This window comes from Diadema setosum, chromosome 22, assembly GCF_964275005.1.
Source record: "Diadema setosum chromosome 22, eeDiaSeto1, whole genome shotgun sequence".
NCBI classification, from domain to species: domain Eukaryota; kingdom Metazoa; phylum Echinodermata; class Echinoidea; order Diadematoida; family Diadematidae; genus Diadema; species Diadema setosum.
In genome coordinates, this window is record NC_092706.1 from 20178365 (window position 1) to 20200055 (window position 21691).

At 37.9% G+C, this 21691-nt stretch overlaps 1 protein-coding gene across 1 annotated transcript in view; it reads left to right on the forward strand.

Moving 5' to 3' along the window:
* Positions 1-43: 43 nt before the first annotated feature.
* LOC140245199 (uncharacterized) overlaps positions 44-21691 on the forward strand; it is a 36508-nt gene continuing 14860 nt past the window's right edge. Inside the window, exon 1 of the mRNA XM_072324789.1 lies at positions 44-48. Coding sequence (XP_072180890.1) covers positions 44-48 — 5 coding nt within the window. The remainder of the gene's footprint in view (positions 49-21691) is intronic.

Here is a 21691-nt window from a genome sequence, read left to right on the forward strand (position 1 = left end):
TGTGATGTCATAAAGTTGCGCATCCTTTTGCAATGTAGTCATCATGGGGTGAGATTGCCTGTCATTGCGTTGTTAGAGTAACCCTTAGATCATGACTCACTAGCACACAGGTTTGTTCATCCGGTAGAGCAAAAGCTGCGGAGCAAACTAACAAGTATTAGGTAAAGACCGCACGGTTGACAGGACGCCGAACATTGCCGCCAAACCCAACGGAAGGACGGAAGAGATTTTTGTTATTTCGTCACATTCTGACATTAGGATTGACGGTGTTTGCACTCGCAGACCGGATGAGAAAACGAACATCTCCAGCGACCACGGCAGACATGTTGATACGTCCGATGTGAACATGGCACTTGTTACGACATAAATTGTCCCGTCACAAATTGTCGCCCCCTGAAACAGGCGAAAATTTGTGACGGAGTTTAAACGTTATATTGGTTTTATTAGCAGCTTTGAGTTTGATGAGATTGTTTGACGAATTGGTATTTGAAATCGGAATGGTGCTTGCGTGCGGGCGGATGCTGCTTTTATGCATACGGTCCATTATATCTTTCGTATCAACATTGGGAAGTCGTTTCATCAGGAAAGAAGGTGGTGTCGGTTCGGGTGTGTGTGTGGGTGTGTGTGTATGTGTGTGTGTGGGTTGGTGAATGTGGGTGTGGGATGATTAAGGTTTTGGTTAATTGGGGATTGGTGGGATGGGGATTCTATTGAAGAAGGACAGTTATAAATGGTATGACAAATATTGGTAGGATTTAATATTTAGGATAGATGTAGATTTGTTTCGGTAGGGAGGGGAAGAGTTGGTCGGGTTTTTTTTATGAATGATTTAATTCTAGATTTGTATAAAGCATTGGGTTTTTTTAATGTATATGCCCTTGTATTAACTACAGTGAGAAGGAGTTACATGATCCAATATATTCAAGGGATATAGGTGTGGTATATGTCAAAACTTTCTAGTGAAAAAAAAATGGTAGTAGGGTTGATTTATTTCATTCATTTTATTTCATTTATTTCCACAACTTGCACAACTGGTAAAAAAAAGAATGAACAATACAGGACAACATGTCAATCATATGCAATACAGAGTGTGGAGGAAGAAGCAAAGGCCATTGACCTGTCAAGGTTTCTCCCTAGTAAAAAGTAACAATTATGACACAATACAAAAAAAAGAACAAAACAAAACAAATCAAAACAAGACAAAACGAAAACTACTGATATATACATATATAAGCATAAAGGGGATTATTGCAGGAAGGCATTATTGCACGTATATAATTTTATAATATATTCTTTATATTTTCTCTCAAATGCAAACATAGAGACACACTGCTTGATTTCATTTGGGAGACTGTTCGACATCTAAGGGCCGATAAATAATATTGTGGATCTTGAGAACTCATAATTGAAATTGGGCAATCTATAATCTTCCGCCTGTCTTGTACGATATCTACTTACTTCACCATTCTTTACAAAATCAAAATGTAAAAAAAAAAAATGGCAACATATCATTTCCAGACAGATACATACAGCACACAGTTTGGGACTTGGGACATTAAATATTTGCAGAAAATTTAATTTTTCGAACAGATGACTGGAATACGAATGTGGTTTCGAGTTCGTTATGATTCTTATTGCACGCTTTTGAAGATTTAAAATTCTATTCAAATGGTATATTACACTGTTCCCCCAGATAATATTGCAGTAGGTAAGGTGCGGCAAGATCAAGGTTTGATAAAGTCTAACGCGTATGTTAAAAGGTAAAATATGCTTTAGCCTATTCATAACACCAAATGTTTTCCTTATTTTCACACACACCATATCAATATGTTCCTTTTACATTAATTTTTCATCAATTACTACACCCAAAAATTTCACTGACTTAACAAAAGAAATCTTACAATTATTAATACATATAGCAACTTAATTTACAATATATTTGTTTCTAGGCTTAAGAAGCATACAACATGTTTTATCCACGTTTAATTTAAGCCAGACAAAAATAAACTAGTGTCACCTGCAAAAGCAATAGTATGAAGTAACTTACTTGAAAAATGCAAATCATTAACATATGTAAGGAATAATAAAGGCCCTAAATAGATCCCTGAGGAACACCTATATTTACACAACGATATATAGACGATATAGGACCTACCATTTATGGACACATATTGCACTCTGTCACATAAGTAACTCCGAAACAAATTCAATGCAGTTCCTCTAATACATATTTCCATCTTTTTGATAAGGATACTATGATCCATACAATCAAAAGCTTTAGACAAATCTAAAAATAATCCAATCAAAAACGTCTTATTTTCAAAAGACTGCTATTATATTACTTAATTCCATTAAAGCCATGTATGAAGAATACATTTTTCTGAAACCTAATTGTTTCGAATATAAAATATCTCTTTCGCGTAAAAAAATCATCAGCTGATTATATATCAACCGTTCAAATATCTTCGAAAAAAACAGATAAAAGTGAAATAGGTCTATCACCTCCTTTGTGGACAGGAATAAATTTTGCTATTTTTAAACACTTTGGAAACACACCATCATTTAAAGATGTATTAAACATATTGCACAAGGGATTTACAAATAAAATAATACTCCTCTTTATAACATAACTATCAATATCATCATATCCAGGACTTTACCTGTTTTTTTTTTTATACAATTTTGAGAACATCACATACTTGTATAGGCCTTAAAAAAACATAGAGTGAGGATTGTTACTTGTTGATAAAATTTTGTAATCGAGTTATTTATGTTTAAGTGAGATTATTAATTTTTGTAGTATAAATTGACAAATGGATTTGTTTGTGTTTTGAATTGCATTTGTACCGTTTTCCATGTTACACCCAGAATGGGTTGATTTATGAATGATTTGAATGAAATCAATAAATATAAGGGAGAAACAAAAAAAAAAGTATTGAGGTGGTTTATATGCATTATGAAGATTTGTTTGAGTGTTTGTTGGTGTTTGTTTATAAATACGTATGTATTTGCGGTGTGCATATGGCAGTTCGTTTGTGCTAAAATCAACTAACGATTGGGAAATTATTTACGGCGTATCGAAATTATTCGTTCATGCATAACGCATGCCAAACTTATTCTGGGACAAAGAATAGTGATATGGAAGTTGAAGTTAAGACCGATGGAAGAATATGTCTGCAGTGAAAAAATGAACAAAGACAAACAACATTTAGGGAGGGTACCTCTCTCGTATGCCTTTTCTCTCGGTCTCTCTCTCCTAGCCCGCCTCACCGCTGAAATTGACACACCCATACTATTTTGAAATCAACGCAGCTGTGAACTCTATAAACACGTGCCCATACACGTTGAAGGCATTTTCATTGCCACAGTAGTGCCTGCTGCTGAAGATTTGTGTGGTAAGACTTTCTTTTCAGTTTGATTGATATTAAATTACAATGCTCAAAACACACTCAAAGCACAAACACAAACAGACACACGTACGCATACAGGCACACGTATACACACAGACAAACAAACCACTACCACTATACAACCACCACACATGTACAGTTTTCACGTATTGTATCATTATACTCCAAGCGCGCGCGCACACACACACACACACACACACACAGCTATGCGAAAACGCATACACAAGTCACATAATACGCACCTATAAATCATACACAGCACATACTATGCAGCCCCCCCCCCCCCTCCACACACATACGCATAACTTACCAGTTACCCCACTCCACCAAAGCATAACACCGGAGCAACCACCCAAGAGGCGACAATTTGTGCAGGTACGTTTCATTTTGCCATCACAAATTGTCGCCATCGAGGTCAAAAATTGTGAACTGCACAAGCATCACAAATTGTCGCCAGAGGACAATTTGTGACCGGGCGACAATTTGTGCCGCCGACTCCATCACAAATTGTCGCCCCGAGCCGGGGGCGATAATTTATGTCGCAACAGCACTGCTCAGCGAATATTCCAAGTAAAGCAACTCTGGCGAATTTGCCCAAGCTCGACATAATGTCCAGAGAGCGAGGAAGAACATGTCAGTCACGACTCTGACGGAGGTAGACTACGAAGGGACAACACTGCTCTGTCATCCGCCATCAGTACTGAATGAATGAGATTTTAGATAATGCGACTGATACCTGCAAAACCCCACTTAATGCGACTTTGGACAAAACGAGGAAAGTGTAATCTATTAAGTATTAAGTAGTAAGATAGATTATTAAGTATTGTGCATGAGACATTGACAAAACCATAACACACATTATCATCCACGTATAGATATGTATTAGAAAAAAGTAATCCTTATGTTTCACTTGTAAACCACGCAATAATTGTCCTTGTAACTCTGAATTAATGTATGTTGTAAGCATCCATTGACAAACTTCCCATTGCCGTGTTTGAGGTTACCTTAAGGCATTTGGTGTAATGCAATCATATTTTCTACCAGTAATTGTAACAGTAGACTTTTAAAATCGAATATATTTATATATATATTTTGAATATCTGCTGATGGTGTATTGTAGAAGTTGTAGGATATATCACTTCACTTAACCATGTTATGATTGTTTACTATTGGTAAAGAGTTTCCCCGCCACTTTTAAATTGATCATATTTAGTATTAGGTGTTGTGGAGAGGTGTCGTGGAAATGTGCTCTGTCTACGTAAAACGCACCGAGGAATCTTGTCCTTTGGTTATCAATAACTACAATACGAGCGACAGGTGTTATTCAAGAATTAGATTTGATTTGATTTAATTTAATGTATTGGTTCCTGTATTATCATTGTACATGCACACACATGCACATGTATACATACATTGTTGGTGCCGTACATACACATAAACATAGTTGTTATAATATTTTCTTTTATTCATTGCCTTTACAATTTACAGGAAAAAAAAAAGTATTTGCAATACTATGAATTATACAGAATGGCTACAGCTCAAGCGTAGCTTGAGGATTTTGCTTGCAGCCCTCGTACATAATACACATAGAAAAAAGAGGAGGGGGATGACCTGCGTAGAGATAGGGTGGAAGAAAGAAAAAAAAAATGAAAGGAGAGGTCTGTCTGCTTTCATTCAAGGTTTACACAAAGTTTGTTTACCTGGATCACTGATCAGCAAGGCTTGACAGTGGAGCAGCTGCAGGTCATGGTCAGTTACATGATTACGTAATAGATCAAGTGCGGCGATATTTCCACGAAGGAATTTCATCTACAGTACATTTAAAATGACAATGAAATTACTCGTATCCACAGAGCAACACTGTTTTTACAGTTGTTTTTATTCTAAAGGTACATGGAATTTAAACTTCGAATTTCAGAAAGAAGAGTTGCAAATGTCGATTGCGGTGTGTCTGATAAATTTCAGAGGCGTCGCCGTTTTAGGATTATATGAATGCAATTTATCAGATTGTCTTGTGGGATAAAAATGTACGTCCTTGTTAAACGGAAATAATGAGGAAAAAAAAAACGAGATGGCAACTGACCATTATGTAAGCAAAACATAAAGAGTGTGTTTTGCAACAAAAAAGAAAACAAAACAAACAAGCAAACAATGATATTTACCTTGAGTCTTTTTTAATTCTACGAAGAAAGGCTCTGAATGGTCCCAATAACCCGAGCTGGTGCATGATACACGTAAAGTTTTCCTTTGTATAAGTGTTATACTACAATCTATCAGTGTGACTTTTTTTTTGTTGCCCAAACAACGTTGCAATATGAAATGTACGATAATATCAAGGAGTTATAAATCGCGAATAACATGTTCTTAGGGACATCCTAGGTAACAGGTGTTTATACAGACAGAAGGTGTGGCAATGACGAGGTGTATTCTCCTCCAACTAGATGATCTTAAACTTGTTCATGTTGTGTCTTCTAAAAAATTTAACGAATGTTATAATACCAGGAATCTCTTAGTTTCGAAGAAATTCCACTCATTCATTGATGAAATATTCATCTTCAGTAGACAAAGAATAATTCATTTGCACTAGAATGTTATATAATGGATGTTACAAAATATCGGTTACAGCTCGCTATTCCGAAGGCTCTTTAGTCCGAAAATTCGTTATTCCGAAGGTTCGTTATTCCGAATTTCATTTTCGGATTCACGAATAACGAACCTTCGGAATAACACCACAAATACTCGGATTAAAGAACCCTTTTTCATTTTCGTATTAACGAACCTCTAGGTGTAACCTTTGTATTTTTTTGGAAACACATTCATTCGATCATCTGCTTTTAAGAGTGGAAGCATATTGCAAAAATGATTTTGGGCAATAGATATCATTGGGTACGAATTTTACTTTTCAGTTTTAAGTTCTCCTTTTTGAGTTTTAGATGATATATGCCTCAATATATGAACAGCTCAGTTGCAAAAGTTACTACATCCATTTTCAATCAAAATCTACTTTTTGGTCTTGATGTACTCATTTTTAGGACCTTTAGCACCTATACAATATGTACTACCTAAAAGCTGAATTTCCAACTAGAAATTGTTTAAAAATTACATTTAAAAATCAGTTCGGTTTTAAAATGTATTACATCCATTTTAGTTGGGTTTCAAAAGGTACTACATCCACTCCAATGAAACTGACCAATCAGAGAGCAGCATTCACTTGACCCTCTACCATTGTCTACTGACTTAATCTGTAAACAATAGAAATTGGCTTTTGGCTTTTTGGCTTTCTGTCAAAATCACCACGCAAATTTTTGAAAAACTCATCACATTTTGATCAAGCAATGGAGGAAAATGAAGGAGAACTCATTGACAAAACAAACCTTCTCAAGAAAAGGATCGGGAATTAAAAGCAGTAGACAAGGGCAAAGGAGAAACGGTGGAGAGACTGGGGAAATTACGCTACTTTCATGTAGTCCCATGTACTGTATTACTGTTAGTTACCCGTACTGTGCGTTGCGAACTGCTAGGGTGTTGAGTTTGAGCCATAAATTGTCCCTAGAATTAGGTACAAACACTTTGTAGATATGGACTATGTCTTATATAAATGGCTGTTCAGCTAATGGGTGTGTGACAACTAGTCTAAAAGCAAATTTACTTTGTTAAATGCATACAATGGCATGAAAATCTGACACCCCTACCAACAGTGCTTTACCTGTGGGTATGCTGTGGCATTCTATACGTGCATAATGTAAAGTACCAGGGCTGGAAAGTAAGTAGTGGCAAGAAGCTTTGAAAACTAGATTCATAATCATTCTTGTAAATGACATTTTTACTGGACATTTTTACAATATCACAAAGGTAATACCAAATGTGTTTTTAGCATAGGTGGTAGTGTTACTCATCGACGTTCTTGATTTTATCACCTTTGAGATTATCAGATTTATCTTACCTGATAAAGAACATACCAGAATGAGAATGAAGAAAAAAAAAAGATAATGAATATAGTATTCTTGAGACACGTGATGGGAGGATTCACAGAGAGAAAATAGCCAAAAAATAATATAAAGAAGAAAATGAACAGAAATCATGAGATAAAGCTCGTGAGAGAGAAACAAAAGGAGAAAAGGGTAGAGAAAAATCACCTGGTGAGATATTGTGACCCCTTCCCATCTGTAATCGTTTACGCGTAATTGATCGCCCCCCATGCTCGATTGATCCAGAACATTTGAAGCATGTGAAAATTGATTGAATGCAATGACAATCATTCAAAATATTGGTCAGCAAGGGAGAAGTGGGGCATTAGCTGTGCACATTGGTTTGTTATTCTTGCTGCTAAATAGGGCAGTGCATCATCAATTACCTAGGGCCCCTTGACCTCTTATGCAATCCCCATCAACACCATTGCTGGAAAAATAAATCCGCGAAACATGTCATAACGGTTACAGCTCGTTATTCCGAAGGTTCTTTATTCCGAAGGTTCTCTTTTCCTAAGATTCGTTATTCCGAAGGTTCATTGTTCCGAATTTCATTTTCGGATTAACCAATCTTCGGAATAAAGAACCTTCGGAATAACGCCACAAATTTTCGGATTAACGAACCCTTTTTCGTTTTCGGATTAACGCACCTCTAGGTATAGGGAATTGCGTGTTTCGGATTAACAACCCTTCGGAATAACGACCCTTCGGAATAGCGAACCTTCGGAATAACGAACAGCACCCGTCATAACATCACACTGAATATATCTCTTGTATGTGAAATTTCGGTTTCAAAAGGTACTACATTCAGTTTCGGTTTCAAAAGGTACTACATCCCCCAAAATATAAAATGATTATTTCATTAAACTAAATATACGGACCTGGATTTTCTTAGAGAATAGTTTTTGTGTTGTATCATTGAGCAGTATAACAGGGGGAAATATCATTCCAGTCTGAGCTAGCTAAATATGATAATAATAAAAAAATCAGGTTTTTCTCAGAATTTAAGATTATGGATGTAGGACCTTTTGAAACCGAACTCTTCATATTTTGAATCATTGAAACTGATTTCAATAGTTTCCAACAGAATATCATAAAGCCCTTTCCAGTTTAACTTCTTACATTTAAAAGAAAACACATTTCACGACAGGCTCTTAAATATTTTGTATGAAACACTTAAATACTTTCTCATTTATCTCACCCTATTGTCACTTCGTTCGTTATATCCCGTGAATCTCTCTCATCGTTTATCTTGGCGATGAAAATGACCCTAAAATGACCTTAAACTCCTCATCTCGAACTGAACCTCGATAAGAAAGTGACTCGTTCAATTAGCTTACGCATGCACACTTTTTATAACGTTATATCTTATTTGACATGTATTATTATTTTTGCAAATTTCTTTTATTTAAGGATCCCTTTTCCATTAAGAAGACTAATTGATTCTTTTATTAAGGTTCCGTTTGGTCTTTTGTTTTTGTGAAAAGTATAACTTTATGAAATGTGCATTTTTAGTCGAAAAACAGATTCCTATTATGAACATAATAAACGAATTAAATTGTATACGTTTTTGCAAATTTGCGTAAATGAAAGAGTCGATTCATTTTCATGAGTAGGACTGTTGCATGAGGCATAATATGTTAAGCATACGGTAATCGTTATCATTCCATATCATCATTATTCTTCCTAAAAATCTCGAGCAAACATTTTCCTTCACTAAAAATATTTTTAGTACTGTTTAACTAACATTAGGAAAACAATATGCTGATGACACACACAGACACTCATACCCATACATAATATGAAATGATAACTGAAATTCAGAACTTTATGGGGGTCGAGAAATTCCAGGATTTCCTTTAAAGTTTGACGTTAAGTACAAAAGGCTGTTTAATGCTGTGTTCTGTATGTTGTGTCGCTGTAGTTGTCATGTTGCATCCTGAATAGGGAGAAATCGTTTTCTGCATCTATCACGTCGTTTACCCATGAATCAACTTTAAAGTATCTAGTGATATCCTCAATCTTGTAATAAATACATCATCGAATCATTTAAACAGGGAATTCAATATCCTAACGGAAATTCCGTCTTTCACAGGTATTTTACATGGTGATTCAAAAAACTGTAAATTGTTAGTTCTAGCCCATCTTAAGTATGTTTGGATACGTCCAAGTAGGAGTATGTCATACATGTAGTAAGGGTCAACGTCAAAATCATAAAACCAATATTATTGAATCACTCGATGTTCTTGCGAGGTTGCAAATTGAAAAGGAAATGAAAAAAAAAACTACAACATCAGAGGCTTGACTGGAATTGCAAGTCTGCGACTTCAAAACAAAAATAAAAATGTCATTTTTTTTCCCTCATGTCTAAATTTCAAAGCCAGGAATTGCCTTGTAATATATATCAAAACACTTACAAAGCTCTTCTAAAGTATGCCACGTTTGTGTGTTTACACGTTGTATAGGCAATAAGCGATTTTGAGTCTCCTTCCTCTAATAGTTCTGACTCAATTTCAGAGTCGAGTTTCTCATGGTTATCATTTATGGCTCGGTTTTTCATTGTCTAAATGAAGTTATTTTGCAATATGAGGAAGTACACCATTACTATGATATCACATTATTTAATCATACCTGAAACTCTCTTGGGTGGTATTCTGTAAGGACAGAAAAAATCGGTATTCTGTAAGCCTGTCCTAAGCCTGTCCTAAGCCTGTCCTAAGACAGTCATTCATGAATAATGAATATTGATGAGAAAAGACAGACACGCCCAACGCAGTAAACCAATCATTGGGCTATAGTTCTTGCAATGCGAGCCCAAGATGTACATTTGTTGCGACACAAATTGTCAAACCCCTGAAACAGGCGACAATTTGTGCATGGAGCTGACGGCACAAATTGTCGCCCGCCCTCGAAGCGCATTTTTTTTTTTTTCGGGTAATATAATTCTTGACATAGTCATTGAAACACCAACACATAACTTAATGGCTACATCCACGCAAACAAGCCATGTAAAAAGTCACGGTGAGGTTTCAAGGAAGTGTGTATGTCCGAGCGCACATGAAGATTGAGTGTACGTTCGGGCACACGTGTGTGTGTGTCTCTGTGTGTGTGTGTGTGTGTGTGTGTGTGTGTGTGTGTGTGTGTGTGTGTGTTATTACATATTAAGGAAGAATGTGTGTTGAGGTGGTTTATATGCATTATGAGGATTTGTTTGAGTGTTTGTTGGTGTTTGTTTATAAATACGTATGTATTTGGGGTGTGCATAATTACGGCAGTTCGTTTGTGCTAAAATCAACTAACGATTGAGGAATTATTGACGGTTTGTCGAAATTATTCGCTCATGCATAAAGCATGCCAAACTTATTCGGGGACAAAGAAAAGTGATATGGAAGTTTAAGTTAAGACTGATGGAAGACTATTATTGCAGTGGGAAAAAAAATGAACAAAGACAGATAACATTTAGGGATGCTACCTAGATCCCTCGTTTTGGGGGAGTCATCCCATAGTCTATATGTGACCCTGCACCTCAAAACAAACAAAAAGTCGCCAGACATGAATTTTTAGTTAAGACCATATTCTGAAAGAGCAGACTTTAAGCTTTAAAATGATGTATAACTCAAATCAAATGGACTCTCCTAACCTATCTAAATATTGGAAAGAAAGCACAAACTCAGGAAAAGTGCGAACTGAGAAAAGAGGCTCTGAAGTACAGTGTCTATTCAAGCGCTTAATCTTTACCAAACCCTGCTGGCTTTGGGAAGAATGGGACAAAAAACAGGAAGTAAGCCACCAGAGTAACAACAATGACGGGATTATCAGATTAAACTGAAATTAAGCATGCCTCATTAACACATTCTGTCCGTAATTAACGCTAACTTTCAAAGCAGTAGCACTATCCTTTCAAAAGTTATTAGGGTTGAAAGTGAAGAGTGTGGACAAGGTTTTTCAAAAATGAAAAAGGGATTCTAAAGACACACATAATCACACTATTCTACCAAAAATGTTCGAGATAAACTGCTAAAAAAGCACACTTTCCTGCCCGTTTTATGATGCCAAATTTTAGCGTGATGTAAAAGAAGACCCGTTCTTTCAGAAAATATGAAAAAGTCAAGTTCTGCTAGGTTGACCCGTTTCACTTATTTTCAGTCCTCACGCAAAATCAGTGTGTGCGACTTTATGTTCGTTTTGAGGTGCACGGTCACATATGCCTTTTCTCTCAGTCTCTCTCTCCTAGCCCCCCTCACCGCTGAAATTAACACAACCATACTATTTTGAAATCAATACAGCTGTGAACTCTATAAACACGTGCTCATAAACGTTGAAGGCATTTCATTGCCACAGTAGTGCCTGCTGCTCCCCTAAAGTTCGTTCGCACAAACATCAAAACACAAACACAAACAGACACACGTACGCACACAGGCACACGTACACACACAGACAAACAAACCACAACCACTATACACTATACACACATGCACAGTTTCCACATATTGTATCATTATACTCCAAACACACACACATACACACACAGCTATGCTCAAACGCATACACAAGTCACATAATACGCACCTACAAATCACACACAGCACATACCATGCAGCTCCCCCCCCCCCAACACGCACACATACGTACGCAAACTTACCAGTCATAACCACCCCACCCAAGGATAACATCGGAGCAACCACCCCAACCACACATTTTATAGTGCATGGCCGACGGCAATTTGTGCAGCTACGTTTCATTTTGCCAGCACAGTTTGTCGCCATCGAGGTCAAAAATTGGGAACTGCACAAGCAGCACAAATTGCCGCTAGGCGACAATTTATGCAGGGGCGAAAATTTGTGCCGCCAACTCCGGCACAAATTGTCGCCTCAAGCCGGGGACGACAATTTCTGAAGGTGACAATTTGTGCCGTAACTACTGCTCTGCAACAGGTCTGCTGGTAGGTTCAATTTTGAATAATGTTTTCGAACCCTTGTTTTGGGGTTTTTTTTTTTTGTTGTTGTAGTTTTTGCAGTCATTGTAAAGTGCTTTTTATTTCATCGTATAGCTTTAGCAGGCAGTTAGCGCTCTCTATATAGGCCTTTTGAGTTCCAGTAGTTTGCATTTAGTAGTTTGCATTTAGTAGTTTGCAACGGTGTGTTTCCCGATAAAATGAAATTGGCTAAAGTAATACCAATATTTAAGAAAGGCGATAAACTTGTAGTCAGCAATTATCGCCCAATTTCATTATTGTCCTCACTGTCTAAGGTTTTAGAAAAACTTATTTATCAGAGAATGATCAATTTTTTGAAGGTACATGAAGTTTTTACGAACTCTCAGTTTGGTTTTCGTGAAAAACATAGTACTTCGCATGCTCTTTTATATTTCGTTGATAGAGTAGTTCATGCCATTGATAATCATTCCCATTTAGTTAGTATTTTCTTGGACTTCTCCAAGGCCTTCGACACCATCAATCATGACATTTTACTTTATAAATTATCGCATTATGGAGTACGTGGGAAGGCCTTGGAGTGGTTCAAGAGTTATTTAGTCGATAGAAAACAATTTGTTACAATTAAAAATAATGATTCAGTTATCAGAGAAGTTAAATGTGGCGTCCCACAGGGAAGTATTATAGGGCCGTTATTGTTCATTATCTATATAAATGATTTTTGTCGCGTATCTGATGATCTCTCTTTTATTCATTTCGCAGATGATACAAATGTATTTTTCGCCCATAACGATATTGATTTTCTCGTTCACAAAATCAATATTGAATTGAATAAAGTGACAAACTGGGTCAGAGCTAACAAGTTATCACTCAATGCTCAAAAAACGAAATATATGATTTTTAGTAATACTGTTGATAGTTTAAACACAAATATAGTTTTAGATGATTCTCATCTACGAAGAGTATCAAATATTAAATTCTTGGGGGTCATTGTGGATGATAAACTTTCCTGGAAATCACATGTTGATAATATTTGTAACATAATATCGCGTAATACAGGTGTTATAAATAGATTGAAATTTTACATTCCACAAAAAATATTACTTATGTTATATTCGTCGTTAATATTGCCTCATTTGAATTATGGAGTTTTAGTTTGGGGCAACACGCATCAGAATTTACTTGAAAGAGTGTCCCTCTTGCAAAAGAAAGCCCTCCGCGTTATCTGCCATTCCCCTGTACGTTCTCATACAAACACGTTGTTTGCCTCTAGCAAGCTCTTAAAAATTAAAGATCTGTTTTTGTATAATTTAGGCCAATTTATGTACAATTATTGCAACAATTTGCTTCCATCTATTTTTGATTCTATGTTCCTCAAAAACCAATCATTTCATGAATATCCCACTAGGCTGTTTTTGTAGTAGCCATGATAAAAAATCATGGGCGTACATACTCGAGCAGGATTCGAACCTACGACCTCCTGATCACCGGACAGGCGTCATCTCCACTAGACCACCGAGCTTTCGCCCGACAGCAAGTGTTGGTTCTAATCCTTATAGCATGCAGCGGGTACTGCTTTGTTATTCAAATTCATGAAATTCTTCCGTCGAGATGTTTTCATTGCAACTGATTGACAAATTGCCCTACATCGACGTAAATAAGCACTGAATTGATCAGTGTTTTTGTAGTAGCCATGATAAAAAAATCATGGGCGTACATACTCGAGCAGGATTCGAACCTACGACCTCCTGATCACCGGACAGGCGTCATCTCCACTAGACCACCGAGCTTTCGCCCGACAGCAAGTGTTGGTTCTAATCCTTATAGCATGCAGCGGGTACTGCTTTGTTATTCAAATTCATGAAATTCTTCCGTCGAGATGTTTTCATTGCAACTGATTGACAAATTGCCCTACATCGACGTAAATAAGCACTGAATTGATCAGTGTTTTTGTAGTAGCCATGATAAAAAAATCATGGGCGTACATACTCGAGCAGGATTCGAACCTACGACCTCCTGATCACCGGACAGGCGTCATCTCCACTAGACCACCGAGCTTTCGCCCGACAGCAAGTGTCGGTTCTAATCCTTATAGCATGCAGCGGGTACTGCTTTGTTATTCAAATTCATGAAATTCTTCCGTCGAGATGTTTTCATTGCAACTGATTGACAAATTGCCCTACATCGACGTAAATAAGCACTGAATTGATCAGTGTTTTTGTAGTAGCCATGATAAAAAAATCATGGGCGTACATACTCGAGCAGGATTCGAACCTACGACCTCCTGATCACCGGACAGGCGTCATCTCCACTAGACCACCGAGCTTTCGCCCGACAGCAAGTGTTGGTTCTAATCCTTATAGCATGCAGCGGGTACTGCTTTGTTATTCAAATTCATGAAATTCTTCCGTCGAGATGTTTTCATTGCAACTGATTGACAAATTGCTGCATGCTATAAGGATTAGAACCAACACTTGCTGTCGGGCGAAAGCTCGGTGGTCTAGTGGAGATGACGCCTGTCCGGTGATCAGGAGGTCGTAGGTTCGAATCCTGCTCGAGTATGTACGCCCATGATTTTTTTATCATGGCTACTACAAAAACACTGATCAATTCAGTGCTTATTTACGTCGATGTAGGGCAATTTGTCAATCAGTTGCAATGAAAACATCTCGACGGAAGAATTTCATGAATTTGAATAACAAAGCAGTACCCGCTGCATGCTATAAGGATTAGAACCAACACTTGCTGTCGGGCGAAAGCTCGGTGGTCTAGTGGAGATGACGCCTGTCCGGTGATCAGGAGGTCGTAGGTTCGAATCCTGCTCGAGTATGTACGCCCATGATTTTTTTATCATGGCTACTACAAAAACACTGATCAATTCAGTGCTTATTTACGTCGATGTAGGGCAATTTGTCAATCAGTTGCAATGAAAACATCTCGACGGAAGAATTTCATGAATTTGAATAACAAAGCAGTACCCGCTGCATGCTATAAGGATTAGAACCAACACTTGCTGTCGGGCGAAAGCTCGGTGGTCTAGTGGAGATGACGCCTGTCCGGTGATCAGGAGGTCGTAGGTTCGAATCCTGCTCGAGTATGTACGCCCATGATTTTTTTTATCATGGCTACTACAAAAACACTGATCAATTCAGTGCTTATTTACGTCGATGTAGGGCAATTTGTCAATCAGTTGCAATGAAAACATCTCGACGGAAGAATTTCATGAATTTGAATAACAAAGCAGTACCCGCTGCATGCTATAAGGATTAGAACCAACACTTGCTGTCGGGCGAAAGCTCGGTGGTCTAGTGGAGATGACGCCTGTCCGGTGATCAGGAGGTCGTAGGTTCGAATCCTGCTCGAGTATGTACGCCCATGATTTTTTTATCATGGCTACTACAAAAACACTGATCAATTCAGTGCTTATTTACGTCGATGTAGGGCAATTTGTCAATCAGTTGCAATGAAAACATCTCGACGGAAGAATTTCATGAATTTGAATAACAAAGCAGTACCCGCTGCATGCTATAAGGATTAGAACCAACACTTGCTGTCGGGCGAAAGCTCGGTGGTCTAGTGGAGATGACGCCTGTCCGGTGATCAGGAGGTCGTAGGTTCGAATCCTGCTCGAGTATGTACGCCCATGATTTTTTTATCATGGCTACTACAAAAACACTGATCAATTCAGTGCTTATTTACGTCGATGTAGGGCAATTTGTCAATCAGTTGCAATGAAAACATCTCGACGGAAGAATTTCATGAATTTGAATAACAAAGCAGTACCCGCTGCATGCTATAAGGATTAGAACCGACACTTGCTGTCGGGCGAAAGCTCGGTGGTCTAGTGGAGATGACGCCTGTCCGGTGATCAGGAGGTCGTAGGTTCGAATCCTGCTCGAGTATGTACGCCCATGATTTTTTTTATCATGGCTACTACAAAAACACTGATCAATTCAGTGCTTATTTACGTCGATGTAGGGCAATTTGTCAATCAGTTGCAATGAAAACATCTCGACGGAAGAATTTCATGAATTTGAATAACAAAGCAGTACCCGCTGCATGCTATAAGGATTAGAACCAACACTTGCTGTCGGGCGAAAGCTCGGTGGTCTAGTGGAGATGACGCCTGTCCGGTGATCAGGAGGTCGTAGGTTCGAATCCTGCTCGAGTATGTACGCCCATGATTTTTTTATCATGGCTACTACAAAAACACTGATCAATTCAGTGCTTATTTACGTCGATGTAGGGCAATTTGTCAATCAGTTGCAATGAAAACATCTCGACGGAAGAATTTCATGAATTTGAATAACAAAGCAGTACCCGCTGCATGCTATAAGGATTAGAACCAACACTTGCTGTCGGGCGAAAGCTCGGTGGTCTAGTGGAGATGACGCCTGTCCGGTGATCAGGAGGTCGTAGGTTCGAATCCTGCTCGAGTATGTACGCCCATGATTTTTTTATCATGGCTACTACAAAAACACTGATCAATTCAGTGCTTATTTACGTCGATGTAGGGCAATTTGTCAATCAGTTGCAATGAAAACATCTCGACGGAAGAATTTCATGAATTTGAATAACAAAGCAGTACCCGCTGCATGCTATAAGGATTAGAACCAACACTTGCTGTCGGGCGAAAGCTCGGTGGTCTAGTGGAGATGACGCCTGTCCGGTGATCAGGAGGTCGTAGGTTCGAATCCTGCTCGAGTATGTACGCCCATGATTTTTTTATCATGGCTACTACAAAAACACTGATCAATTCAGTGCTTATTTACGTCGATGTAGGGCAATTTGTCAATCAGTTGCAATGAAAACATCTCGACGGAAGAATTTCATGAATTTGAATAACAAAGCAGTACCCGCTGCATGCTATAAGGATTAGAACCAACACTTGCTGTCGGGCGAAAGCTCGGTGGTCTAGTGGAGATGACGCCTGTCCGGTGATCAGGAGGTCGTAGGTTCGAATCCTGCTCGAGTATGTACGCCCATGATTTTTTTTATCATGGCTACTACAAAAACACTGATCAATTCAGTGCTTATTTACGTCGATGTAGGGCAATTTGTCAATCAGTTGCAATGAAAACATCTCGACGGAAGAATTTCATGAATTTGAATAACAAAGCAGTACCCGCTGCATGCTATAAGGATTAGAACCAACACTTGCTGTCGGGCGAAAGCTCGGTGGTCTAGTGGAGATGACGCCTGTCCGGTGATCAGGAGGTCGTAGGTTCGAATCCTGCTCGAGTATGTACGCCCATGATTTTTTTATCATGGCTACTACAAAAACACTGATCAATTCAGTGCTTATTTACGTCGATGTAGGGCAATTTGTCAATCAGTTGCAATGAAAACATCTCGACGGAAGAATTTCATGAATTTGAATCCCACTAGGCGTTCCAATGAATTTCATTTACCCCTTTTACGCACGATCCTTGCTAAAAATACACTTATTTATATAGGCCCAAATTATTGGAATTCTTTGAATCATGATATAAAAAACGCCCCATCTATATATTCTTTCAAGAGGAGACTGAAGTCCTTTCTATTGCAATCGTATGACTCTACAGTACTGAACTAGCCATTTGGCCTTCTTTATACCTTTTTTCCTCTTTGAAGAATAAATTGTATTCTTTTTAGTGGATGTCTGCTGCCATCTACGCTATCGCCCAAAGCGTCAAAGACTTGAATTTCTGTCTTACTCCTGTTCATACGTCCCTTCATTTCCTTGCTTTTCTCCTTTCAGGCGTTACAATATCACTTTTTTTTCTCCACAACTATCATCTGTTTCTCTTGACATGCTTCTGTCGGAGATCGCTGTCTCTGTTGTGCATTTTCGTTTGCTATTTTGTCTTCTGTTTGTTAGTCTTGTCCATTCCGTTTTGTCCCGTACAGCCTTTTCTTCAGTAGTTGTTTCGTTGTCTATAGTCTTTTTCTATGTTTGTTCGCGTCTATGAAAGTAAATGTATTTATCTGTGAATCTAATTCTTAGTGGGCTTCCAGACTTCTTCTTCTTCTTTTTTTTTCTTTTTTTTTCCTTTTGTATTTATGATGCTTCAATTAATCTTCCCACTGATGTTATTTTTCCAGAGGGGCCCACATTCTACAAGCTCTGTCTTTTTAGTGGGTCTCTCCATTTTTCACACTTTAAGCAAAGTTATACATGTACTTCACTTCGATCACTTCTGTTGCTTTTTTTACAACAATGTATAATTACTATAAGGTCCTCAATTGTTGTACATTCTTTTCAATACATAATGTTCTGTTTACCTTATTCTCTGTTGTCAAAAGAAGTGTAACTTATGTTTTGTCGGAAAATGAAATAAACTTTGAATTGAATTGAAAGATGTTGCAAAAATGAGCTCAATTGTGATGTTAGCCGCTATTCAAATTTTTGAATATGGGGGTGCTGGGGTAAACAGGGACATCATCATTCTCCCACTTCTCCCTAAATTCAAAGTTATGGTAAAATATCAGAGATTTTCTTGTCATTTTCTTTAAATTTAAAATGCACACATACACACACTTACACACACACACAGACACACACACACTCATATTATTATATAAAATGCTTGTAATGTTGCGTAGCCTATAGTTACTGTTTGTCCCTCACTCTCCCCTGTCTTTATGGTATGATATAGACTTACATGTATAGGGCAATAATGAACTGAGAAAATGATGGATATTACTAAAGGAGAATAATGATAATGATAATAAAAGACATATAAGCATGGAGCTTGCCCCATGATATCCTAAACAAATGAGTTCACTACATTTTGAAAAAAAAATGTTAGTTTATGCATCACTATAGAAGGAATAGGTCACCGTGTTGTGTCACTGCTATAGGTACCGCTACACAATAATCTTTAAAATAACAACAACAACAATAATGTGCGCGTATGGATCGATGGGGGGGGGGGGGGGGGCATGGATCATATGTCTCTTCAACTCCGGCGAAGAATCTCAGGACGGAACCTGCTGGCTGTCATGTGTGTTTAATTTCTCTTTCCGATTATTTCCCCAACCCTTTTTGAAGACCCTAATAAAGTGGCTTTATACAGTCCTTTTACCCCCAGCGGCCCTGAGCAGTATGCATTGTCTATCTGTTGTAATGTATTACTATTCAAAACTGAATCTACACGATGGAATAGACACAGCCACAAGGATAAAGAGGTGATGATATTTATCACTCTTGAGGATCACTTACATTACGTGGATACTATAAACAAATGACGTTGTTGGTTAGCAACTATAGCAGATACAAAAGTAATTAAGCATAATGATGAATACTACATGTACTACTGGACTTCTTATCCATTCATTATGATTTATTCCTAATCTCAGCACTGGTTACGTTACGTTCCTCTGCATGTTTCGCTTCCTTTCAAGTGACTTGAAAATTTTGTGAGAGAGGTACGCACAATGAAATTCTGCAGTACTAATTTTGCAAACGTTATAAATTATCTACATGTACAAACACAGTCCCACACACACACACACACACACACACACACACACACACAAGCACACATACACGCACACAGACTCGCGAACACACTGCATAGAGAGACACACGCAAACACACCACCAGAGAGAGAGAGAGAGAGAGAGTGAGAGAGGGATGGAGGGGGGATTGAGTGGCAGATTTGCTCAGTTGATCCTACCACGACCACTCGGGCATTATTCCTTCACGATGTCAATAAATGTAGCCTCAGCAGCTACACTTTTAATCGTCTTGAATCGACGAAGGAGTCCTTTTTGAACCTTAATCACAACGTACTGCAGATTGGGCGAACACCTTTACTTGACGTTTATTCCAGTTGTCAGTGATGTGTACTGATATCTAGTGGAATCTGAGCCATTGATTCTCACATATAATTATCGAATGTGGAGTACTGATGATATCGCGATCGAGCTGGTAAAGAATGGATCTCATACTTTGGTTCTTTGCTGGTTTCATCCTCTTTCCTCCCATTTTCTCGCTGTCCAAAAGGGATACAAAAAGTGAGTATCTTGTTTGCTCTAAATGGTGATCTACGGAGTCATTTGCGTGAGTGCATGTTCACAAATGGGGAGAATCCATGGAAAATCGTAAAAGTCTAATCTTAATTTTCATACAGGCATCGACATGGATTGGTAGCACAATCAGCTGAATTGGTCGATTAAGATGTACGCATTACCAATTTAAATCATGTTGTCGATTAGAAGCGGTACGTATAGAGTTGATTTTTTAATACTAGGACTCTAAAGTGAATGATGAATACGCTGTAAGAAATAATGCGGCAAAGAACATTTCCTTTGAAAATTGCGTTGTTGAACTGAACAAGCACGACCTCCACAATTCGGACTATCTCACTATCTCGTCATGCTATCATCATGCTCACATGTTTTAGCACTTCATTGCAAAATAAATCTTCCTAATCATTTTATCCCGTAGATATTACTCTCAGCTGCTCGGGGAGGCCATTAGAACTTGAGCTATCGTGCGATGCCAGCTGCGTTGCCAATCGTGATACTTGGAATATTCAGGCACCCCATGGAAGGCGAATTCTCAATGAAATAAGATCTATCAACAACAAAGAGATGGGATTTCATATGTTGGATAAGATAGCCAACAAATCGTTTCTGACTATGATTTTGAATTATAACCAGAGTTTCCCGCTTATATCACTGACCCATCAGATTCAGCTACACGTATGGCATATATATCTATCCAGTGAAATTCGAGATGAGGGTGGAGTGTTACGAAGGTAAGTGTTCACGACATTATTATTATGATGAATTTTTCTTCGACTGAATACATTTACTAAAATCTGTTATGAAGATGTTTTTTTTTTGATAGAAACTGAATTGAAGAAAATGAATTAATATGGTAACACAAAGGCAATGTACATAAATTCCAAGGCAAGGTCATTGTAGAATGTGACCCACCCTTATTCTTCTTAAGAGGTGATTCTCAGGTTCAGGTAATAAAGGAAAAGACTGTTGAGTATTGTGCAAATGCTTAGAATGTTAAAAAAAAATGCTAAAAAGCTCGAGTAAAAGTACGTTATATTTCGTATTTGATTTTGCAAAGTCATCGCAATTATCCTGAAATGTAATGTAACTCCGCTTTGTTCAGTACCGTTTTCGTTCATTATCAAAGTTCTGATGGATAGGTCTACATAGTGTAGCCTAACTATTAGATTTTTAGATAATGTTTGTCGTGCATCATGCATGAATACGACAGCACCAGCAAAACATAACGACAACAACAACGTCATTAAAAAGAAAATGAAATTTGAATGGATTTGAATATTACTTTTAATCACCGGTAGGAAATGAAATCAATTTCACAAAAATCATTCAAAGTTTTTCTATCGTTTTTTTCCTTTATGAACTAA